Raw genomic sequence first — 26418 nt, forward strand, 5'->3', positions numbered from 1 at the left:
AAAAATAAAGGTTCTGCCATGTACTCACCCACATATTGTTCTCAAAAACATTTTCTGTAATTAGAATGAATGTTGACTTTCAAGTTTCAAAACCGATTTGAAAACATTGAAGTTAGCTCATATAATTCAAAGTGTCCTGAAGTCATGTGACGGATTTCTGTGAGGAACACAAAGAATTGAAAGTCCTTGTTCACTTATTTTGCCCTCTGAGATGTTTTTTGAGGAACTGCTTAAGATCATTGAAATAGCGATTTAAATTAGAAAAAAAGGTCATTTGGTTTCATTAATGGCCTCAAAATACTGGTTTGTTCATAAATGGACGTCATTACTTCACTCGTGACCTGAGAAGAGCTAGAGCAGATTTTAATTGAATTATTGTTTTTCATACAAAGTTATTGTATGACTTCAGTATACATCAGCGTTATACGAACCACTTTTATGACTGATGGTTTTGGGAACATAAATTTTTATAGTAAAATGGCATTTTAATTTAATTCTATTTAATTGACTAATTTAAAAAAACATTGTTTTGGTTTATTTCTTAAATGATTCAATCCCTTCTTTTGAGTTCCCGCAGCGGAAGGTCAGTCATGCTTTCTACTAATAACCATAAATAACTACATGTCAACTAATTCTCATTTATTTTCAACTACGTGTCTACCTACTCTCAGAGTTTAGGAGGTTTAGGGTTAGTAGAATAAGTTGACACATACTGGCAAAGTTTCTGATAGCACGTTGTATGTTTGCGGACCCATCAAAATAAAGTGTTAGAAGATATTGCTCCACTGACTGCTAGCTGACATGTAGTTGCAAAATTACTCACTGATAGCAGAATGTCTAAAGCGAACTTTTCCTTTAAGGAATGACTCCATACTCCACGTTTGGCTCTGTTTTGGACTCCTGCGTGTGTTGGAAGTTTGCGTGCTTGCGCGCGTGTGCATGCTGGGCAACTTATTAGGCATCTGCTGCCCACATAAAATGACAACAAGGAGTCTGATTGAGGCAGTGCCAAAGTCTCTCACACCTGGCCTACAATAAAGCCAAAAAGAAAGCGAGGGAGAGAGAGAGAAGGGAAGGGAGGAGAGACAGACTGAGGCACAGGTGCAGGGGCTGGCCAGGTTGCAGGGGGAGGGACGTGGAAAGCCGTTTGGGAGACGACTGCTGTTTGCATTCCCAGGATTGAGAAATAGAGAGGCCTCCAAGTTCTGCCAAGTGTCAAAGCGGCAACTTCCCATCCCTCGATTAAAATCGCAGACGCCTAGATGTGCTGAATACACACAAAACCCCGGTTAGAAGAGACAAGGGGGCACCAAAACGTGGCAGGCACTGAAGAGGCTCGCCTTTTTAGTGCGTGTTTGTGTTTACTTGTTTGAGAACCCTTCTTAAAGAGAAGATCGTTCCAATTGTTTGTCTAGTGGCTGCGCAGTCGCTGCCAAATTACTCTTTTGTGTTAGGCCAATGCCGCCTTTACACCATTTCTTTGCTCTGGGTGTGTTGAGAATAAATTCTAGTGTGTGTCTTACGGCCTTTTCACACTATTCGTGTCAGTGCTTACCAGTGCGACTCTATAGACATTGAACTACAGCCGTTCCCGTGGCAGCGCCCAAGTCAAGTGTTATAACACAGCGCTCAAGGTTCAAACCGGTTTGATTGTATCATCAATGCCCATTTGCAACACTGAATTTAACTAATTGATTTTAAAAGTATTGGCGACTTTTTGCCTTCCAATTGAGTGTATACATGTATATATCTGAAATGCAATAAAAAAAGAATTGTGACTTTATTGTGGCTGAAAAGTGAGATCATGTCATTGTGAAATTTAAGCGTAATATTTTTTTCTGACTTTATATCTGAATTATGAGTTTACATCCTTCTTTCATCATAATTGCAAGAAACAAAGAAAGAATTCTAAGATTAAAAGCTGCAGTTACCTTTTTTAGTTCAGCTTTACATCTCTAGGAATAGACTTCGTTGTGATTTAAAATATTTCAGTTATTACTATTTTTACAATATTGTTGTTGAATAATTGCAGCCTTGGTGAGCTGTGTGACCAAAAACTTTTAAAAGTAAATTAAAGATAATATTTTTTTTATATAACACTGATCGGTCAAGTCGAGAGCGTTACGGGATGCAGTTTTTAGTTTCAGGTTTTTGGATGATTATTAGTGAGAATATATGCAGAACTGTATACATTGCTTGCTACTTTGTCTTTCTTTTTCCTCTCCCATCCTCTTTAAAATGCACTCTATTCATGCAGATATGGCTGATCATGCCTTCAGTACACATGGCTCTATAATAGCCATATTGATTTTCCTCTAAACCCGCTGGTTGTGCTACATACTACAAAATCCACTGTAATGGTACGGCAGATCGATATCTGCGACAAGCGAGGCGATTAAACATGATTGGAGCGTGACTCATGTTTTCAGAGCCATACGCAGAGATGAATCGAGAGGTATAGCGTGAGAAGACGACTCTCAGGTAGGCCGTTTGGCTCCAAACTCCAGCTGATTCACAGGGCAGGAATGTCCTCTGTTTGAGGACTCGGGCTGAGGTATTTGCACAGCAGACAATCGTGGCTGCCGATTGGCTGAGGCTGGATAAGTAGGAGCAGTGGGCCATAATCTCAGCTGCTGTGCCCGAGTGTGTTAGGGCTTGTCATTTTAATGTTCTTGATGGTTTAAGTGAGATGAATTCACCTTGGCATGTATGCTTTTCTATATATGCTTTTGCGGTCGCTGAGATCCCTGTCTTTTGATTGGCTCTCAAACAGTTTGGCCTGTTGAGAGACGCAGTGTTGAATGGCAGCCATGCTCCATTAGCTGTGTTTTGGGTTTATTTTGGCAATACCACTCGGTTATGAACGCTGGTCTTAAAGGGATAGTTTATTCAAAATTTAAATCTATTAATTTGTTCAAACACATGTTATTCCAAACACATTTTTTTTCCCTCTGGAACACAAAAAGATATTTAAAAGGACATTTAACAGAATGTCTGTGTTGCTTTTTTCCAGTCTTCAGCGTCACATGATCTTTCGGAAATCATTTTAATTTATTTTCTGCAGCAGGAACGCATCTGATTGCTGGAACCTTTTCTTCTGGATACTTTAAAAAGAGACCAAAAGAACAGTATTTATTTGAAATATAATTCTTTGTGACTTTATAAATGTCTTTACTGTCACTTTTAATGAATTTAATGCATCCTTGCTGAATAAAAGTATTAATTTCATCCCAAAAAAAAACCCCTGAATGGGTAGTCCAGGTCTAACTTATTCATCAGGATAATCCAGAATTCCACAAAATTAATTAGAGATTCCTCAAAGTGGTCTGACTGCAGGTTATAGATGACGGTCTCACTCTTCACGGACCATATGGTGCGTATTGACAACAAACACAGCAAGGGCTTTTTGAACCCAAAAGTCTCAATCTGATTGGCTGGCTTTTCAGTTTCCTGAATTCATGTTGCACAGATTTTTATCAGTCTGCTGAAAAAACAAAGTCATGATGATAAGGCGCCATGCTGCTATGATGAGCTAAGAAGAACTAGTCTACCAAGTTTGTGGTGTCAATGCTGCAAAAAGGTAGTCTTGCTAAATTGCTAGTTTATCTTGAGACACTTAGTCGCATAAACAGCATTTTAAAAAAGCAGCACTGTATATTGCATATTTTATCAGAGTTATGTCTATGAAATGTGTTGTGCCTGATGGAAACGGACCACATGCGTTTCACTGCTTTTATTTAGGTATTGTCCTTGTGTTGTGGTTCAGCATTATTTGATGTGATTGAAATGCTACCGTATTTACATATTTGTTACATGTCGGTCTACTGCGGTATAATTAATTTGAGATGCACCTATTCTTAAAGGATTAGTTCACTCAAAAATGACGACTGTCATTATTTACTCACCCTCACGTTATTCCACATTGGTCTTTCTGTAGAAAAGAATAATGTTGGAAACCGAACAATTCTGTGTGTCCAAAACCCATTGGTGTCGTAATAAGAAGGAAAGCCATGCAGGTTTGCAAAGTCTTGAGGGTGAGTAAACGACGAGGGGTTTTTCGTTCTGTGGTAAACTATCGCTTTAAATGGCACCAAAAACACTGCGGTTGACTTGTCTTTTTCTGTTTAAGGTGAGAAAAAAAATCTGGATCAGGCTTTACACCAGTAGTCAAAACACTAGAGATGATCCAGCAGAAATCCCTCGCTCTGATTTTGTGCATGAATAGCTCCCTATATCCCAGTCTTCTCCGGCTCTCTTCATCTTTTTTTTTTTTTTTTTTTTTTTTTTTTGTCGCGAGGTGTTCTAGCAGCGGTCGGTGATGAAGCCCAGCGGTGACTGACAGCGTTTGGGGGGCATCGGTGTGACATCGGTGTGACATCGGTGAGCGGCAGACGGATGTGTTAAAACAGAGGGGAGGGTGGCGTGGGCCCTCAGCGTCTGGCTCGGTGCCAGTCTAGACCACCTGTCTGAGCGCGGCACGTCTGCTCTATTGTTAAACCACACCGGCTGGGTTAAGTTGCAGCCCTGTATAAAGAGTGACAGACATCTTAAGTGGGAACATGGGATTTAGACAGGGATTTTATAGGAGTACTGGTATCTCTGTCTGTCTCGTTCTCCCCCCCCCCTTCCGCAGTCTCAGCCGCTCGCGCTTTCCATTACGTAACAAACAGCTTTCGGTTGCCTTTATTGAAATCGTGAGCGACTGCTTGGAGTATGCAGACTGGTATCCTTTCGGCATCTGTCCAGCAGCGGCTCTGGAAAGCCGTCATGGCGCAGGAACTTTATAGTAACACCTCCCAGTGTGAATGTGAGCGCCGCTTCGGTTATAAATACCTCCCGAAGGCCGTAAGTCGTGTAAACACACTCGCGATGGCGTTTAAAACTCAGGAGCTCTAATACAGGCTTGTAAATAGAAAATACAGTTTATGACTGAAATGAAAATTCTGCCGTTTCTGTTTTTGCACTTAGCTGGGTTTAAATGACAGAATGCAGTACGGTTATTGGTCAAGTGCTGCTCTCTTTTATTCAGACTCTGAAATATGATGGTGACTTAAATTCAACTTGGCCTTTGCACGCTTCCAGACAAATGAGTGTAAAACATTGTTTCCAGGCCATTTTATTTTTGTGCCGCTCAGAGTTGAACAGATACGTATGATTGTATGAATATAAATGATAGATTTTATTTACGATTGAATTGTGCGCACAGTAATTGTTCATAATAACCCTGCATTTTCAATTTTAGTTTTAATTATAAATACACACACACACACACACACACACATATATATATATCCTTTTAGTTAATGGTAAAATTTACAATAAGGTGTCATTTGTTAACATTAGTTATTTTATTAAGTCCATTTATTATACAATCAATTTATTCCATTTAATCCACTTTATAAATTTTGGTTAATGTTAGTTAATGAAAATGCAGTTGTTCGTTGTTTATTCATGTTAGTTTACAGTGCATTATCAAATGTTAACAAACACGACTAAAATCAACAGTAACTAAGATGAATAAACGAATAGAAATATTAATCATTCTTGGTTCATGTACGCTAACGTTGTTAACCAATGTTCACTAACGAACCTTATTGCAAAGTGTTTTTTAGATTCAAGTAATGCACATAGTTTTAGTTTTGGTTAACTGTAATGCTGTTTATATAAACTATACTGCCTTAATGTAACTATAAAGATGTTTATAGAATTGTTTGTTTGACTTTAAAGCTGCCATAGAAAAGAAACTAAATTTGTTTTGCATGATTTGGAGTTTCGGAGAGCAGTTATAGGAAGAATCGCTGCTGCTTTAAGTTTCTTGCTGCCAGCCCAGTGTTCTTAGAAGCTTATGTAAAGTGGTTGTGGTGCTGAGAGAAGAGCTGATATCAGGCTTTTAGTGGTTGGATGTTTAGCGGTGATGCAGTGCACTTAAGCTAAAACATGATGGCTTAAAGATGTCTACCTTCTTATAATTGAATCTCTAGTGTGTTTAGATGCTAAGAGCTTTGTGTTGCAAAAATCCATATTGTCATTCTCCTGAGGTGCATGTTAATGTCATGGCTGTATTTTTATGATGAACGGTGGCATTTGTTGGTGAACGCTGAGGGGTCAGGTTTGTATTTTTCTCCTTGTGACCTCTGTGACCGCATGTCTTCGGGCTCACCTGACTAATGAGCTGATGTATGAAGGCAGAGTGGTAGGGTGCAAGGTTAAAGGTCAATCCAATACCAAACCATCTTTCATGGTATTGCTCTGAGAACTTGACTCAGGTAGGCAGAAAAGCAATAAGAAATTAGCTGAAGTGTGTTTGCAGGTCCAAAGTTTATTCTGCATGTCCGAAATAGAGCACTCCTCGGGGAAGGAAGTCAAAATCACTTTCATTTCTATTCTCCAGCTCAGGGTCAGTATCTTTTGTCTGGTCTTTTTACTGAACCTCAGTGTCTCCAATCTTTTTTTTTTAAATATTTGAGGTATAATTAACATTTACACTACCTTTCAAAAGTTGGGTTCAGCATGATATTTTTCAAATTAAATTAGTACTTTTTCAGCAAGGATGTATTAAATTGATGTACATCTCCATGTGATTTAAGAAGAATCACTGATTTGACAATGAGTAAAGATGTAGAAAATTAAGCTGTACCATTACAGGAATAAATTGCATTTTTAAAATGTATTCAAATAGAAAATGGATATTTGAATGATAACTTTTTTTTACAATATTACAATGTTACGGTATATTTGACAAGTAAATGCAGCCTTGGTGAGCGTAAGAGACTAAAATTAAAATGAATAAAAAATATTCTCATGACCATAAACGTTTGAACAGTAGCGTAGGTTGTTTGCCTAATCTAATCTAATTCTCAATCAATCGGTTTCAGTCAATGTTCATTTAGCTGATTTTATTTAACAGTTAAACATATTTACTTGATTCATCACTCAAATAAAAATGCAGTCAAAACTGTTTGTCTGTTAACCCGTTCTCCTGTAAGTAATTAAAAAAATGTTTTGAACGCATTATAACACAAATGTTTCCCACTTTCAAATAAAACCGTTGCAGATGACTGATTTAGAAATGCTTTGCAAATCAACTCTACTCGATCATTACAGAGAGATAGTTTAAAAGAACATTTCGCAAATATTTACCCTATTTCGTATCGACCATCTAACCCATTACGCTTTCTGCGGTTCTGCATTGTCACCGTTTTGTAACGATTATCATTGCAGCACTGTTTATTAGAGCGGGCTCATGAATGACCCAGAATCAGGGATCCCCCTGCGCTCTCTTGGCTGCCGTGGGCTGCTCGGCACATGTGCCACTGGCTCCTCACCGCGCTCTCAGAGCCAGCTGCTCCGCACTGGCAGAGGCTGCTGGGAGAGTTTATCAGGACCATGTGTCCCATCTGGAGCTGTTTAGCTTTAGCGGGGAGTGAAAAAGAGAGAGAGAGTTAGCATTTGTACTAGAAACAGCAAGTCAGCACGAGAAAGAAAGATGTTTGACTGAAAATGGGCCATTTTTTTTTTTTTTATACATTCCTTATCATACACTTTTACCCTTCTTTGTCTGGAAACGTAGTGCTTTTCATTATACATTGATAAAGCAGATTGATTGAATTATCACATTCGGATCCAGGGCTCTGCCCATAAGTGATTTGCATGTATTTACCCTTTTGTATGCGGTTTACTTTTTTTGACTGACAAATGTTTGTGTGCGTCTCCAAGCAATTTTATTGAAGCATATGTACCACAGTGCAGCTGGACATGATGGAAGATGGATTTAATGATGATGGGATGCTTACTGAGCATATTTGAACGATTAGATTCTAAGTAAACTGTTAACAATTCACAGAGCTTGTTTAGCTCTAAAAAATACAAGTCAAATAGATGGCATATTACACAAACAGCACAAAGCAGTATGGAGTGTGCTGAGCATTATGAAGGCCTAATCGGCATCACAGTCTGGTCACATCATGGTCTGGTTGTTTTCAGAATATAAAAAGATTATAGGGTTTGTCAGTTGAGTAAGGCTTAAGATGAGGCCCAAGTTACGGACCATGTCTTTCCATGGACTGGGAGTCTGAGATATCATACTAAATCATCAAAATAGACCTTATTTACAATGTTATCCAGTTCGTTCTTTTTCTATAGATCACCTTGCTGAATCCATGAGGCCTGTGCTTGCATCTTGTTATCTTAAAGTTGCCTCCATGTTAATACATGCACATGACTGAAAACAGGCCGAATGAATCAGTGTTGAACACAAAGGGTTTTATACACCCCTCCTCCCCTGTTAAAACTCGAACATCTCTGCCCCCGGGGTCCATCAGTGCCTGCCCTCTCTTCATGGCTCCATCCATCTCCCTCCTGCAATCATTCATCTCTTTCTCCCTCCCTGCGAGCTTCTCCCCTGCTCCACTCATCTGATCCGGAGAGAGCCAGAGCCTGCTGTTGAGATTAGGAGTGACTCCAGCCGCTGTGGAATGCTTTGATGCTCCAGGGTCCTGGGGAGGGAGGAGGTGCTGACACCAGAGGGGTCGTCCCTGTTACCCCTGGCGCCGCCAATGTGCTTTTGTTTGTGGAAGCCCTCCAACTCCTCCGGTTCGGCATGATTTGGTCCTCTTTTAGAGGCGCGTCAAACTTAAAAACAATAACACACATCAGAATCCCAGAGTGCATGCAGTACCTGTTTTACTTTATCGGCATGCTGTGCGCTCAGGACTGTGGAGATCACATTACACTAACAGAGTTCACAGAACACAACTGGCCTCTCAGAATGAGGCTGGTTCTACTGTTGATGCAGATAAAAGTGCCTCCTGTGATTGGAGGCAGATCAAGTGGAGGAAACTTGGGACAACTTCTTAATTAAGCATTAATATGTTTCATGGAGTTGCATGCAGTGTAATCCAATAACCATGTGTGTCTGCATGCCACCACGATATTAGACATCATATATTTCAGTTATAATCATCACATTGTCTTCACTGATTGCTCACTCCAGCTTGCAACAAATGCTGCTTGTTAAGCGGTATAACATAAAGTTACCAAAATGTACCAAAGCCACCTTTTCTTTCTCTCCTTGCCCTAGGGATCAAATTGCTGTTTCTTGTCCTTTCCAGTGGGGCAAACCCAACTTCTCTCTTGCTGCTGTCCTGAAATCTAATCAATGATACAGAAGAGCTCCACATGTAACATCAGAGCAGAGTGTTCTTTGAAGGGTGAGGCACATGGATTAGAGAAGGATGAATCGGGACATCCTGCCATAATCCCTCCCTCCGTGCCTCCCAGCAGGTGCTTGCCCCTCACTTTTTCCCCCCTTTTTGTTGTTTCACTTGACTGCCCGTTCATTTTTTTTTTCTCACTCCACTTCTGTCTGGCTCTCCCCATATATTGGCCAGCTGGGCTGATCTATAGGAGGTCTGCTTTACTCTGACCTCTTCGGGGTACCTGTATTTTAAGCACACAGGTGGAGGAGAGAGACTGAAGGCAGATTTATTAAAACTGGAGGCAGTTACTGTACTTTGAATGCAGAAACAGTGAAATCTTCAGGCAGACAGGGTGCATGTACTTTAGACTAGACTAAAACCTCAGGTCTTCAACTCTGTTCCTAGAGAACTTACTTGAAGAGATCCTAAATACCTTTTTTTATCTGGTTGAGGTGTGTTTGCGTAGAATTAGAAGTAAACTCTGTAGGATAGTCTATAGGAGAAAATGTTGAAGACCTCTACTGTGGTCCTACTTGGAAGCATGGTTGTTGAAAAACACAGACTGAAGAGCTGTCATATCTGGTTCAATTGAATCAAACTTAAGTTCTTTTCCACCTTTGGTGCAGATCTTTTGGGCAAGTGTGAATACAGCAGTCACACTCTGGTGTGGACCAAGCAACCAAACTCAGACCCAGATGAAGACGTGGTCTCAATTTGCCTCCAAACAAATTCTGGTATGGTTTAAGGGATGATCAAATTACTAGATGACATTTAGCTCACATGTGGTTTTGTATACAGTTCCGGTTTACTTGCAAAAAGCGCTATGTGAATCACACACAAAAAAAAAACACATTGTATTTGGTCTGGTCCAAAGCAAGTGAACTAGCAGACATTCTTGGTGTGAACACACCCTAAATTTCAGGTGTTAACTTGAAATATGATTTGGTACACTAATACCATAACCATAATTGACCAACTTGTATAGACCTTGAAATCTGTAGATCAATTTGGGAGAATATACATAAACTATTGACAAATCATTGGAGGTAGTATTTTGACATTTGTAGAATGATTTAGAGGCTCATTCATAAACTGCCAAGCAACTTGCAGGTTAGACCTTGAAATCTGTAGATCAATGTGGGGGCGTAAACCTTGAGTATTTTAGACTAATCGGTTGGAGGCAGTAACTTAACTAACTAAAATGTAGACTGATCTGATTTTAGACCAATTTGGAAGTAAATGTCTTAAAAATTGTAAGCTGATTTGCAGTATAGATATCCTAAACCGTATACTAATTTTGATAGGAAATGCATTAGATATTTTGGTAGATATTTTGAAAACGGAAGCAGAATTTATAGGGGAAAATAAATTGAAGCTTGAGGTAGATATAGAAGATGGCACTTAGGCGTATATATGGAAATCCCTGAATGTCTTCTAGTCATTTCTGTTTATACAATAAGATAGATTAACATAAATGCACCCATTACCCTTTAAACTTGACCCCAGTCGCAGCTCTTCATCATGGCTTTTCACCATGAGCTAAATGGTAATAGGATCAGAGCCCTAGTTCCTGGAGTGACCTTACCCCGTTGTGGTTTTTATCAGCTGTAAATTATGCATGAGCCTCGTGTTAAAAGACTAGCATTGAAAGAGAACCCATATCTGTCCCATTAAGGAGTGCACAGGCTGGGAAGCTCCATGGGGCTATTGTGTTGCAGTGTCTCTCGCCCGCTGAGGAAGGGTAAGACCAGAGGAACCGGAATGCCCAGATCAGTCATTCTCAAGGCCCTTTTTACCCATCCTGTCTGGAGGATGTGGTTAGATCCCATCTCCACCCTCCATCACTCATGTTGCAATTTACAGACTCCCTCTCTCTGAGAAATGCAGAAGGCTCTATATATGATTGTTTTCCAGCTGACAGGAGAGTCCTGAAGTTCATTTGAAGGCTGGCTTTATTTGGAGCGCATCATGAATTTGCACAGACACGTTATAATTGGGGACAGCCACATATCCTGCAGATAGTCCTGGGGACTAGTCCTTTCTAAAAACCTAACAAGTTTGTGTGCTCTCTGCTGTCTACTTAGGCCACAATTCATTCTGGGATCGTCTCTCAAAAGATGCATGTGTTTCTGTCTTAAAAATTGCATATCTTGGAGAGCAGAATAACATTGCTTGAATGTCTAGGGAACTCGCTAAATTTTGAAATGAAGGAATCATTGTATAGTTTTAAGAGTATCACAGTCATCAGATGTTATCATAACCATTCTCTTTTCAAAGGACCTTGCACATTTGCATGAAGCCAAACAATATCCCAGGGAAATTTCCAGGACTTCCTGTGTGGACTAACTGTATTGTGTTTCTCCCTCATCTGTTTGAGTTTATCATGTTAGGTCTGTGTAGATTTGTTAGTAGACATTGCAGAATGCTCTCTGTGTAGTGTGTAGGGATTACGCTCATGTCGACTAGCCCAGCATGCATCTCTATCACTGTCACTGGATACTTGCATGCCAAACAGTTGGCCATTATACCCTGTAATGAGGAACAGATAGGATAAATTGTCCAATAAAAGCAGGCCGTCTCTGAGATTCAGAGCAGTCTAGACTGTCTCGATGAACCGTGACATCCTTCGTTGTTTTACTGGATACTTTTTTTGCACAGCTGCATCAGAATTACTTCGGTGCTTAGTTGCGTTAATACTTCTAAAGCAGCAGTTTTCAGCTCCTAAAAATATTTAGGTTTCTTATGACAACCATTGCGAGAGTTGTTTTCTTTAATTCTCCCGCAAAGTACGAATTCTCCCCTGGACCAATCTAAATGAGGTTACACCTCTGCCTGAAACACTTTAGCAATCAATAAGTAATGGGGCAGTTGGCTGGCTTGTAAGTGCTTTGTTGAATGTCTAGCAGCAGCGTTTTATAGTCTTGTTTTTTTTTTACGCATGTGTTTGTTGGCAGAAATTTCACTCAGCTGTCATCTAGTCCTCTAGCTATCTCCAATGTTATGATGAACTTTTTGCCTGTGTAATCTCCATTAATTAATGTCAGTGTTTGGGTGTGGAGCTGCAGACCCCATCTGAACAGATGATGCCGATTTAGAGAGTGATTATGCGTCTTTTTGAAACATAACACATGGTGTGTTTTAATCTTGTGTACACTTCAATTTATTTCCCCTGTAAATAAACTAGAGTTCGCTGTAGGTTCTTGTTTATATCCAAGGCTGTGAGGCTTTCAGTCTGATTTTTTTTCTCCTCCTTTATGTCTTCTTCAAGACTTCAGCACAGTTTGATTTTGTTTTTAGTCATTGCTTAATTTCTTAGCCGCTGGGCCTATCGTATTGCAAAAGGGCTGTTGTAAAAAGTACACACAGACATTCTGCATAAATGCTTCAGAGAGATTTCAGGTTCGTCAAAATGACTGTCACTTGATGCTGAACAGAATTGAACAGAAGTTGCAGAGTTTCTTCGTTTTTTTTGTGGCACAGCGACAGTGCCTTTGCCATCAGTCACAGCCACAAGAGACTGGAAAAGGAAAAAGAGAGAAACAATCTGTCTGCCGAACACGGCGCTGGTGAGAATTGATTAGCGATGCTGTTGCGGATTCGTCAAAGCTGCCGGGGCTTGGCAAGCCATTTCAGGCACAGTCCTCTGATTGAATGAGATTAATTTGTACAGGAGTGAATGATGTTTGTCTTTTAACCCATCCCCCCTTATATTCTTTAATTCCGTGTGGGGAGAACATATTTGGCAGCAAACATCAGGCGTGGACTGAGGGGAGTGCGTGTGGGTAAAATGATGAAATGCAGCTGAAATGGAAAGTTTGTACACGCGTGCCTCCTCTGGCAGCATGAGGAGGAATTGAGACGTGCGACTTTCCACAGTTTTTAGCATTCCGTGGCGTTTCATGGGGAGAGCTGACCTGAAATGTGGAGTCAGTGAGTTAGATGTCTCCAAAAGGCAGCGAGAGAGGCCTTGAAAGTTGGCAGTTTGATTTATCCTTAGGGCTATTTATCAGTGCGTAATTGAGAGAAAAATGCATTTCAAAGACTTGACGTGAATCTACATTCAGAGAAAGAGTTAGACAACATCTCGCAAGTGTCCGTTAGTGTCATTGTGTCAGGTCACTCACTCGCTGAGAGACTGTCTGAACTGACTCGGCATACAACAAAAATAGCCGGATCACTGTCTGCAACACAAATTATAGTCGATTTTCACTATTTTATTAGAATTATAATATTAAAATATAGTCACAAACTAAACACAAACATTTTACCTGAATGTTACTACTACATCCTGACTACAGATACCCCATCGAATTTGAGATGAATTTGAGAGTTGTGAGATGTGAGCTCTGAATTAGTTAGGATATTTAACAGCTCTATTCTTACCTTATAAATCATAATCTCATATTCTTTTTTTTTTTTCTTCCGAATTGTGAGATAAAATGTTTATATATTTATTCCATGGTGGAAACGAGCTAGCAGACAGAAGAGAGAAGTTATTAAAAATATTCCTTTTGTATAAGGTTTTATAGCTTTGTCCCTGCTTGGAAACACTGTTAGATATTAATGAAAGTTTTAAAAAAAACCAACAGGAAAATCCCAAAGGTCACCTTGCATATTTCCCCCATTTTTACCACATTTCTTCAGTTCAGCAAGCCTAAAAGTGTAAATATTTGCATATTGTATCCTTTATTTTTCCAGTCCTCGACCCAGTTATCAGCATTTGGATAACTATCTAAAGTAGCAGCTCTTGTGTGCTAATCAGACCAGAAACGTGTCTGAGTCCTGTTCCAGATCGACTGAATTAGTCATGGCAACAGCAAAGCCCTGAGTGGAGTTTTACCATCACAAGAGCAAATGCGTTAAGATGAATTTATTGCTCTGGGCAGCGTTACCCGAGTCCCGGTGCCAAGTGGGGATTTTCAGAAGAAAAGTTTTTTCTAATGTGTCCATAAACTCTCCATTATATGATAGAACGCACGTGTATTTAAAATCTATTGTTTCCATTCTCTCTCTTAGGCCCAGACTGCATGCACAGAGGAAGTTTGCTCAGTCTCAACCCAACTCTCCCAGCACCACGCCGGTGAAGATGGCCGACCCCTCTCTGCCCACGCCGCTCACACATGTCACATTCCTCTCCAGTCGCAAGCCCAAGACAGAAGACTTCCTCACATTCATATGCCTTCGAGGTATTGCTTCATATTTCAGCATCTTATATTTATTTATTTTGGTTTTTAGTTTTACTTGGTGCATTTATTTTTTGCTCGTTTCAACACCATTTTAGCCATCTCTACTAACATATCACGATATGAATTCATGCTTCATTAGAAACTGCACCATGCCTTACAAAATAATACAATCAAAGTTGAAGATTAACTTTGTCCTTGTGGGCAATTAAATGTGCTATAAATGTGTGAGTGCCACGATATTTAGCTGTAAACTGTAAGTACCATCATTATAGTGTATCCAGCAACATGGACTGGGTCCAATAAGAGAAATAACTAGTCACTGAATTTGACAAGTTTACGACATGGCTAATTGAAAAACATTCAGGAGTTATTTTTTAAGGCCGTTTAGTTCTGATAAACTTAACCAGACTCTAATGTGTTTTGCACTGGCTTTGCAGTGTTTCACAAGTGTTAGATTTACTTTTCCCTCAACATCACGTGCAATGGTCATAATTCAGGTTTGCACAATTAATTAAATCAGACCCCTCAGCATTGATGAACAATGTTGAAACTAAATGCTTTTTGGTTTTCTTCATTCACTTGTTTATTTTGTTGTGCACATTATTATAGCTTTCCGTCACTTTGTGGACTTCATCTTTATTTTTTTAATTTTTTTACAAAATTAATTTGTCTTTGTAATAATCTTATATACAGCCTTGGCCTGACACCTCTGTCCTGCTCACCTGGTGTCCAGGTAAGCGATCTGAACCGTAGCACCGGTATCTGGTATCATGACCGAGGTGGAGGTGGCCTTCGTGGCACCTGAACTCCAGTGCACTTGCTTCACAAACATTGGCTTTCAAAGTTAGGATGTATCGCACCAGCCGTTTCATGTTGAATAATGGAGGTGTTATCAGCCTGAAGTGTCACGGACACACACTTCAACAAACACACCCACCTCTCGTGAACCAGGCTATGCCTTTCACAGCGGATTTATGGGTGCCTCCTACTTCCAAGGTCAGTACACAGTGTTTCTATAGAGTGAAGCTCAAATATTTAAACATAGATCAGGTAAAAACGAAAATCTTTAGGGTAGCATGGGGCCTCGTTGCTAATTATTGATTTCAGACCAAAGGATTTTTGGTTACACTTTACAATAAGTTTCATTAGTTAACATGAACTAAGAATGAATTGTAATAACTAGGTACTTACCATGAACTTATCCCTAAACCTAACCCAATTTTATTACCAGTACTTTGTTGTAAGTGCACTGTAAGTAAAAAGCTGTAAAATAAAGTGCAACCCATACTTCTACAGCATTTATTAAACTTAGTTAATGTTGATTTAGTTGTTTTAGTTTGTTAATATTAGTGCACTAACATGAACTAACAGTGAATGGTATTTTGTGAGTATTTTTATGTTAACAAAGATAAATACTGTAATAAATGCATTGTTAGTAGATACGTTAATTAATGTTAACAAATGACACATTATTGTAAAGTGTTACCAAAATTGTACAATTTTACTCACCCTTTATCCAAACGTAGTGGACTTTTTTTTTTTTTTTTTTTAGTAGAACAGCAAAGACGTTTTTTCAGCTAAAACCTTGTTCCCTAGTGATTCATAAAATATAACTCAAAAACAAAAACAAAACAAAAAGCATATCAGGATATACTGAAGTTGAAACGTTATTTAAAACACCATTACCGGACTCCCTTTACCAAAATCCAATTCTGTGGCTTTACCTCCCAGATCAGGACACAAAAAAACCAAGATTTACAATAGATTCGAGTTCTATTTGTTCTTAGCCGTCTGTAAAGTTAACGTGAGCCCCTTTTTATTGTGCATTAATATTTATTTGAGTCTTTAAATTCATTTACTAGGATCTGAAATGTAGCCTGCAGTTTTTCAACTTAACGGTCAAAACAGAAAGGTTTCTCTCCCGTGTCATGCATGTGCCGAGATGCGTAAAAGGTAGGAGAAGTGGAAGCGGAATGTTCCATTAGTAGCGCTCAAAAAAACCCCTGAAAACGAAAGCTTGCTGGACTTTGAATTTATTCGTTGGCCGGAGTTTTTACAACATAATACTTAAACCTTGCGGGAGACGGTTTAGACTGCCTCACTTCAGTATAAACTTTCCCTCCTCCACGGGACTGCGGAATAGCAGCCCAGAAATGTCCTGTAACATGCTTTCCAAAAACAAGATGTCCGTTAGCCGCAATTTATGGCCATTGCTGTCTATAAAAGTCGTCTTTTAATCACTGGGTCGTGAGTGACGGCACCGTGTGAAACATTAGCTAGTTGTATCAGATGCGTGTACGTGATCGGGTCAGCTCAGGTCTTCTCGGACTTGGCCTTAACTTGACTTGGCCTGGTGTGTGAGGTCAGGGAGAGGCCAAAGCCACATGTCGAGGGGTATTACGTATCAGCCTCAACTCTCAGTGACTCTCCTAGCTGTTTTTTCCACAGCGGCAATTAGACGATGGGCCGCACCTCATTAACCGTACACCACCCTCCTAGCGGTATTATTTATAGATGATCCTCCCGGCTGAAGCGTGTGTGTGTGTGTATTAGCGTGCGTGGAGCGTTACGTTGCCCAAACGGCATTACAATACACCGGTGATTTCGAAGTAGAGAATCGTCATCGAGCCATGTGTCGGTTTATCCTTCAACGAATCCCTGACATTCGATATCTTCCAGAGGGCTCTTTACTTTGGCATGTCTGATCCAGTCGTCAGGAGAGGCGGTCGTGAGCGGTGTTGATCTTTCGCGGGAGTGGAGGTAGAGAGGACGGGTAAATACAGATCGATGGATTCTGGGTAAATATAGCCAGGGTCAAATGGGCAGTCCTACAATAGCTCAGTCATGGCCGACTGCCAGGGAAACGCAACTCTTATCCGACACAGAGAAAGTATTTAACCGGACCGCCGCGTGCGACTGCCGAGTAGAGCGCAGGCTGTGATTAATGTGAGGTTGTGAAATTTCTGACGCTTTCTTCAAAAGAAAGGTTTTCGCTCTTAAGCGGACATTATCCGTGGGGTGATGGCTGTTTTGAGATATCAAGAGCATAATTAGAGTGGGGTTTTTCAAATGTAATTTTTCTTGTTTTTTTAACGTTCAGATTGTGTCCTCTGATGCAATGTAAAGTAATGTGCTGCAGACACAATGCAGGAATTATAATCTGACGTAAGACATTTCTGGTTTTATGCTAGATGCCACTTTAAATACTGACGAGTGTTTAAAGCATGGACAGAGTGGTGTGTGTGTGTGTGTTATACTACAGGAAAAACAATCTAGACATGTGTGCCGATGAAGTCCATGCCTGTTATATTCAGCAAGTCTTCAGTGTCTTCCATGGTATAGGAAGCCTTAACATTTAGTAGCCTTCGTGGTCTTATAGATTATTTATTATTATTAAGTCTTAATAAAATAAGACACTTCTTATTGTAATTGCTGTAAATTTCAAAGGATTATTCCAGTGTTTTGCTTGCGTCCAAACTGAAATCCCACCGTAACCTTGCACATGAAATACAGTTTTAGTGTGTAGGTAAATATTACTGTTAAATCAATATAAATTTATATACTGGCACACATATTTATATATATTATATATATTTTTACATATATAATTCTATTTAATAATTATAATTTATATCAACCAATTATTTGTGTTTGTTGTTTTTTGTTTGTTTCCTAAACCAAGACTTTTTATTTATTTTTTTTGTCAAATGTTTTCAATTATTTATTTTTGTTTATGTTAAACTATGCAAAACTATTATTACAAAGTATTATTGCAGCCTGGCACACACACTCCTCGTGACGTGATAGAGAGTAAGGAGATATGGGTAAATGAATAACAGACTCTATTGCCCGTGTTACATAACAGGCAGCTGTAACTGTATTTTTATGTGCCTTTGAATGTCCTCATGAGCATTTAGTCCAATTCCAGCGTCTCTTGGATATCGTTGACTGTCCTAAAGACTTATTTATGTCTCAGGCCACGGCAGCCGCATTCAGACCACAGCCACGTGTTTCGGCGTGAAGCTGTTGTACTGGCGCTGTGCGCTATGAAAGAACAAAGATAGCTGATTTCAATTCAATTAAGCGCGCTGACGTGTGCGGCTTGGCGGCGGGGCAGCAGGCTGATTAAATTCTCCTGGCGACTCCTCAAGCATAGGGCAAACTGGGTTAATGGATTTGCAGACATTCAGGAATGTAAATTAGAGGAGATATAATCCATAATCCCCGTGCATTCTTGCTGCCGCCGCAGCCCAGAGACAATGTTTTCCATGTCCCCTCTCATTCTTCTCACTCGCCGCTCTCCAGCACGCTCCTCGCTGCCGTGTGCTGTCACACAGAGGGGATATAGTGTCGCGTGAAGCAGGGGAAGCTTTTAACCGCCTAACATGCTCTCTCTCAACTGCCATGTACCTTGACCTGCTGGGAAACCTGTTAACCTGACAGGAGCCCCTACAACCTTGGGTCAAGGCCTCAACCTGGGAGACCCAGATGTATATTAGAGGATACAAATCACCTAAAAAAAAAGTTTTTCTCATCATTTACTCATTCTGTTTAAACTTGTATGACTTTTTTTCGTATGTGGGCTGAAGTCCATTGTGGAAAGTGTTTATAGAAGAAAATCATTAAGGCTCGTTAAATGCAAGTCAAATGCCCACCTTTCAATTAGGGTCAAATAGGTTTTTGGAGAATAATGTCACAGTTTGTTACATTGTTGCATTGTTGTTCAGTGTAACGCAATATTTATATAAAATTTCATTTTATTCTGACTTGTACATAATAAAATGTGTATAAGAATAAGTAAAAAAAGAATCAGATGGCAGATGGGAAAAACCTGGGAAGGTTAAAAATGTTAAATTTCAACTTATTGGTATTTGGTATCTTTTAATGTCATAAATTGATTTTTGTTGCAAACATTTAATGTCATAAATTGATTTTTAATAAATCAGGGTGTAAAACATGATTTTTATTTACTGGATTACAAAATTAAAAACAAAATTGCAATTAGTTCATTTAATAAATCAAATTTTTTTTTTACCAACAACTATTTGAAGCAATACTAAAGTATTTTATCTTGGACCCAGATATATATATATATATAGTAATATTAAATAGCACTGTTTGAATTATGATTAGGTAACTTGTATGTGCTTTAGTATGTTAGTAAACCTCAGTTTAAGTGTTGATTTAAAGCTTAAAAAACCTTAAAACACTTATTTAAAATGTAATTTTAGTTTGCTAAAGTGTGTTAAGAAACAGTTGAGGAAGTGTTTAAAAGTGACATTTATGTTTAAGATTTTAAGTACATTATGGCAGTTAAGCACATATATTTCTCACTTTGTGGACTTTGGAAAAGAGTGGGAACTTTTGTTGGATCGAAGAGAAAGTTTGGAGCGACAAGAGGCTGAGTAAATGACAGAACTTTTATTTGTGGGTGAACTCTCTTCAGGGAAACTCCTTCGCTCCCTCTAACCATGTGTGTGATCAAAACATTCCGCACGGCAACCAGGCGTCCAATCAGAGCGAGGGCTGCTGCTCAGCCAGATTTGGATTGGTTCTCCTTGAGCTTCAATTTGAACCTCTCTGGCTTTATAAAACGGGACAAAAGAAGAGCATCCAGAGTAGAACACTTCAGTTGTAATTACGTCTGTGCTTGAATTAAAAATGACAATTGTAATGGATGCCTTCATCTTTAATTATGATCTATGTCCACTTGTGAATATGAGAGCACACATAATTGGGGATTGGGAAAGGTCTGTTTTTTTTATTTTCTTTCTCTCTGGGAGATGACAGATTTAGATTTGGCTCTGGAGAAATAAGCTGAGGGGAGAAGGCATGACAGACGATGCGTGATTGCTATCAAAAATCTGGTTTGCGCACCCCTGACGCCAGTGACCGGGAGTTATAGTTGGGCTACTCCCTACCCAGCATTCCCTGGGGCTCTCAGTAAGCCTCATTGTGGGGAGAGCCAGAACCAGAGACTCATTCGGCGGGGGCGTGAAACAGATTATAGCGTCGCTTGTGTCCTGTTTTGCTAAGCATCTAAAGGTAGAAAAAACACGGTGAAACCCCAGCAGTTTCCCACCCCCATTTATGACCCCGGATGACCCTCCAGTCTGTGAGCTATTGGCCTGTTGACCTTTTACCCCCACATTATGGGAGTGTGAGATAATGATAATGGCAGCCATTTTCTTAATTGCTTGACTGGTGCCTGGTTTGTTTGTTTGGACTTGTTTGTGACTGAATTATGTGAAGACTGTTGTTGATTCTGTCATATTCGTTTGTCTTCTGCCACACGGAGTAAACACGGAGCAGCTTTGTTTCAAAACTATAGCCCTCTAGGATGATTTATCCTCCTTATTTTTCAATTCAGAAGTAAGCCGTTTTCTGTCAGAATCCGGTTCATTAGCAGCTATAGGCAATTAACGAGAAGAATAACAAAGTGCAGTAAACAGTAAAACTGTTTGCTACAAACCAGTGTGTTCATAATTACAATAATACATTAAAGTAATATGGTAGAACGCTCCGGTTGGAAATAACAAGCCACAAAACAATCTGTTTTATACAGCTACAAATAACTGGAAGCGGATGACACCAGAAGCCAGATACACTATATATATATATTTTTTTGTTTTGTTTTTAGTGTTTTAAAGTTATATTTCTAGTATAATTAGGTCTGTTATGCTCTGTATTGCTTTGATTATCTATATTAGCTTTTATTTTTATTTTTATATTTTACTTTTTATTTTTGTTAGTTTTCATTTTTTTATTTAACTTTATTTTCAGTTTATTTATTTATTTATTTATTTATTTTAAGTTTAAGCTTTTAATCTAATGTTGGTTTTATTTACTTCAAATACAGAAAGCAATTTTTAATCATTTTAAGTTTTAATGCTAACACTTTACAATAAGGTCCCATTAGTTAATATTAGTTAATGCATTTAATATTAATAAATCGATACCAATGCAGTTTTACGTAGTTTAAGCACTGAGTTTGACTTAGTGTTACTTGCATGCAATTATGCATAATTTATTGTTGTCATAACGGTAAGTACTCGTAACAAGGACGCCTTTATAAAAAGCATTACCAAATAATTAAATAGCAATAATAATATATAAATAAAAAGTTCATTACATTAAGTGTCTTGATTTCAGTAATGTATTAGTAAATGCTGAAATATTAACTACAGTTAATAAGTGGTTTAAAAGTATTTTTCTTGGTTAGTTCATGTTAACTAATGTTAACCAGTGAAAAAATATACAAAAAGGTTTTTAGTGAGCAATAACAAGAGTGACGCAGCATTCTGGCTTTCTCTCCTTTTACAGCCGTCCATTAACAGCACCTCGTTAAGTTTCTACTTCATTCAGTCATTTTATTTGTTCCCTAAACAGTCAACCTGTCTCCATTGCTATCATAAATGTTGTCACACAGACCATAAGCGTTAATGTGGCATGTCAAATGCTGCATGCATGCGGTGACATCACCAACGCAGCTTCACATTAATAGAGAGCTAATGAGAGCACATTGGCAGGGCCGTGGCCGACACACTCATGTTTCATTCATGAGGCTGGCGGAGAACAGCACTAGATGATGATAATTGTTGCCCGGTGTGCTCTGGCCCCAGCGCAGACGTGCGGCAGGTTTAAGCACTGATAGGGCAGCTAATGGGGAACAGGCATTTGACATGCATCACCTGTGCTGTTTGGAAGAGAAATACTGATGTTGATGTGTTAATACTGAATATTGATAAGACTTGGTTAATGTGATGTGTGTCTGAGGAGGACACGTGGAGAGACGGGAAGGCTGGAAATGTGGCGCAATAAAGCAAGTTTTGTGTTATATTTGCTAAAACACCCTGTTTATGGCGCACCTCGTTTTGTTTGTTCGGTTTTTGCTTGATTTGCCTTGTTTTGTTTTCATATTTGTTTTAATTTGTTTATTTGGTTATGTCTTACAAGTCGCCGTTGTTCATGTTGTTGTTGTTGTTGTTATTATTAGTAGTAGTATTTACGCTACAAATGTTTTTGTTTGTTTTATTGTTTTTTTTGTTCGTTTTTTTATATTCGTTATATATTTGCTCACCCGCCATGTCTTGTTGTTTTGTTAGTTTGTATGATTTGGTTTTTGCTTAGTGTTTTGATTTTGTGTGATTTTGTTTTGTTATTGTTATTTTTATTATTATTGGTTTTGTTTTCCAAACCCGTTGGTGAAACCTCTCATACCATCATTAACTCATCATCCGCCATCTGTGTATCTCCAGTTTCAGGAGTGCTTTATTATGGTATTCCTCACTTGGGTCCGTAATCTTGCAGTATGCCGCCGGTTATAAGCAGGTGTGTTTTAAAACGTAGTTCCACTTAAAGGGAAACATCAGTCGGAAAGAGTCAGCGGCGGCTGGAAATCTCCACTCGGCGCGCACAGAAACAGGAGTGCGAAGTACTCGGGCTTCCTACGGTTGCGACATTCTCTAATGTCATCCACAGCAACGGCTGATCTTGAGAGGATTACGGTTGCAATAGAGACTCGGATTACAGAGTTGTGCCGGGTTATCCCATTTTCTTTGGCCACTTCTCAGTATATGCGCTGAGCATGTGGCTTCCTATAACACTTTCTGTCTCTCTTCCTCTCTCTGTCTCTCAGGCTCACCGGCATTACCCAGTAACATGGCCTACTTCGGCTGCTCTCAGGACGGGGAGGATCTGGAAGATGAAGAGGAAATTGAGGAAGAGAAACCACCCAGTGTGGCTTCTACGTCGTGCCAGTCTACACCCAAGAAGGGCAAACCGCATGGCAAGATTAACGGATTCGGTAAGAACAAAGAGCAAAAAGAATTTGAGAGAGCTTGTTTGTCAGTTTTTAGAATACTGTTTACAGTTACAGTGATTTTTGTGTTAAAGCACACAACATTTTCATTTATACATTTAATAGGTCCGTTATTATCATCTTCATATTAGGGATCTCTAAGCAAAAAGTTTCAGACTTCTGTAAACTGCTCAAATTGGCCAATAATGTTAAAATGGCAATTAAAGAGCAATCAATTAGTCCAGCTCTTATATTAACCTACAGTTAGTCTAACTAGTTAAGATGCACCACTGTTTAAATGCATGAGTGGAATTTTTTTTTCAATGCAATAAATGTATAAAATGACAATGCATACATTTCTAAAATAGTCATTTTTCAAGTAAATGTTGTTAAAAACTATCTATTCCATTTAAAAACCCTGAAAAGCCAAATCTATTTTGGCTTTTGCAATAATATTAAGCAAAACTAACTTTTCGACATTGATAATAAATGTTTCTTGAGCATCTATTCAGCTATTAGAATAAAATCTGAAAATTCATGTGACGCTGAGGACTGGAGGATGCAGAACAATTCTGATTTGCGTCACATGAGTAAATTATGCTTTTAAATATCGAAGGATTAAAATAGAAAACGGTTATTTTTAATAATACTAATAAAATGTTTAATTCACAATATTATAAGGTAAATACAGCCTCTGTGAGCATGCAAGACTTCAAAAACAATCCCACGACCCCAATCTTTTGAGCGATAGTGTAAATATTCTCTGGGAGTTGTACATGTGAAGAGAGAGAAGACTTCTTCTTCCTGTCTGGAGATGGGAACGTTGTGTTGGAGAGGGACGTGACGCTTCCATCTTTCCACTCCAATTATCACTTTAGTAGGAAAGGCGGTAACAAGGTGTTTATGCATTCAGCTCACAGCTGTGCCGAGTAACGACAGGCAACACGTCGCTGCGCGGCGCGCACGCACACACACACACTCACACACACATACACACACACACACACACCAATAAATGAAAGAAACGCGGCCTTATACGACAGTTTGAGCACTCGGCTGACGTTCTCAATAGATGCTGTGTGACTTTAAAGAGGGCCAGCAAGGTATTGCGGGAGCATTGTGTTAATGAAACTTGATGTTATCAAACAAAAATAGTCTGTGAGCAGGTAATTGAAAGCCAAGCACCTGTTTAATTGAGTGTGTTAAAGTGTCTTCAACAGCAATCAGAACATCAAGCTGGGAACTATATATATATAAACGCACAAATAGTTTTTTCACATACAGTCTGAATCCCTCTTTGCATACTGCATTCCTACAAAGTGTGAGAAATCAAGATCAGTATGCATTAAATCATCTTACATAGACAGTAGTGTGTCATCGTGCACCTGGACTGTCTTGTCTACCCGTCTATTCTTGCTCACTCAGCTTTGAATAAATAAACCCTCATTTAGGCAATAATTCACCTTAAATTGATCTTGATTGGCCCGGGTTCAGGAATTTACTTCTTGTTCCTTACGAGCTTGAGGCTTTATGTATGTAGACTACCGATACCTCAGCCGCTTGGATCTCTCTCTCTCTCTTTTTCTCTCGTGCTGTCTATCCTCGGCCTGTCCCGTGCCTGGACGAAGCCCGTTGTCTGAGCTGGCCCGTGTCAGATGTGACAATTTAATATGGAGCACAGGCAGCGCTCCAGTGTTTCTCTCTCCGAGCGAGAGCAACCACAGTGCTCGTCTTTCATTCGCTGAACCTCAGTAACCCAGAGGCGTGTTTACATTTCTAAATTAAACACCTTTTATTGAGTTCAGCTGTCGGTAGCAGTTCCAGGCTCAAGCCTTACAGCGTGAAAGCCCGTCCGTTTCCCCCTCGCTGACACGCTCTGCTGCCTGTTGATATTTAAACACTGTAAAATTAAAGTGAGCAGTCATAAATACAGAGAGCGGTTTGAATATTTGTTAATTAGAGCCGTCCAGAGGGCCCGATAACAGATAACTACCCTGTCCAAAAAATGCAGAACATGTTTGTTTGGGTTTTTTTTTTTTGGTCACTGTATTGTTGAGAAATAACTAATGAACTAATGCACCAAAAACAAACTCTAAGATCAAAGAGAATGAGGTTTATTTGTTTCCCCGTTGTTTTTGGTTTTTTTTTATTTCAGTATTTTGGGTTTATTTTTTGTTTGGTTTGGCCTTTGGCGTTTTGTTTGTGGTCTTTTGTTTAAGCGTTCGTTTTTTTTGTTTTGTTTTGCTTTTGCCGTTTGCTTTGGATTTGCTTGCTCATGGCTGCGCGTGCATGGGCAGAAGTGCTGACAGTTGTTTGTTGGCGGCACGCTTTTTTCGTCGCGAGATTAACTTTTCTAATAGTTTATACTTAGTCTGTCAGAGCTTTTTTGTGATGTTTTATACAATTTAATTTTAAGTGAAACGAGGGAAGCATTGCACTTATTGTGTACACGCAGGTTTTCACACTTACTTTTAAAAAATACTTCCATGTAATAACATCCCTTACACTTTAATCCACATTTAAAACGACCCATACCTATCCCTAACTTTACCAGTAGCCCGCCTCAATAGCAGCAGAAGTGTTTTGAAATAAAATATGAGCCCTATAAAGTAAATTGTATTTATTTTTTGATGCACGTTTTTGATCCTGAGGACCAACCGAAGTATATTTGATTGTGTTCAAGTAAAGATATTGCACGTATACTTCATGTACACTCTAAGTATCTAAGCATTTAAAGACTGATAGTATTCAGAGATCATGTAATTCTCATAAATAGTTACGTTAAAACACATTTGAGGTTAAATGTTAAGAAATGTCCGTTTTGCATAAATAAGTACTTCAAGGAAAGTTCAGTTCAAAGTTTTACAAGTAAGTCTCAAGAGACATGTCAGTGAATATGATGCAAGGTTTAAACTGTTGTTAGTAGAAATAAAAGTATTTTAAATATTACTTTTTTTTATTAGGGAGGCCACCCAAGTTTATAGGCTTTCGGAAAACTTGAATTCTGTGCACAGTGTACATACTACGTAGTGCAGTAGTAGTAGTAAGCGCATTATAAACACAGCGCCTCTCTTGTTTTATTTTAGTTATCATGGACCAATAAACTAGAGCTTGTACATTCATACACATTTCATCTGGTGTTAGCTAGAACCAACTCGACCCAAAGGCTATGCCAGTTTGCATGCTTCTAAGTATGAAAACAGTGCACTGGCAACAGTAAAGTATGCAGGTATGA

At 39.1% G+C, this 26418-nt stretch overlaps 1 protein-coding gene across 1 annotated transcript in view; it reads left to right on the forward strand.

Moving 5' to 3' along the window:
* Positions 1–26418, forward strand: part of jarid2b (jumonji, AT rich interactive domain 2b) — a 100995-nt gene that overhangs the window by 58237 nt on the left and 16340 nt on the right. The window contains exons 4-5 of the mRNA XM_043217546.1: positions 14214–14383; positions 23022–23189. Of these exons, the coding sequence (XP_043073481.1) occupies positions 14214–14383; positions 23022–23189 (338 nt within the window). The remainder of the gene's footprint in view (positions 1–14213; positions 14384–23021; positions 23190–26418) is intronic.

Source organism: Puntigrus tetrazona, chromosome 19 (assembly GCF_018831695.1).
Source record: "Puntigrus tetrazona isolate hp1 chromosome 19, ASM1883169v1, whole genome shotgun sequence".
Classification (NCBI taxonomy): Eukaryota; Metazoa; Chordata; class Actinopteri; order Cypriniformes; family Cyprinidae; genus Puntigrus; species Puntigrus tetrazona.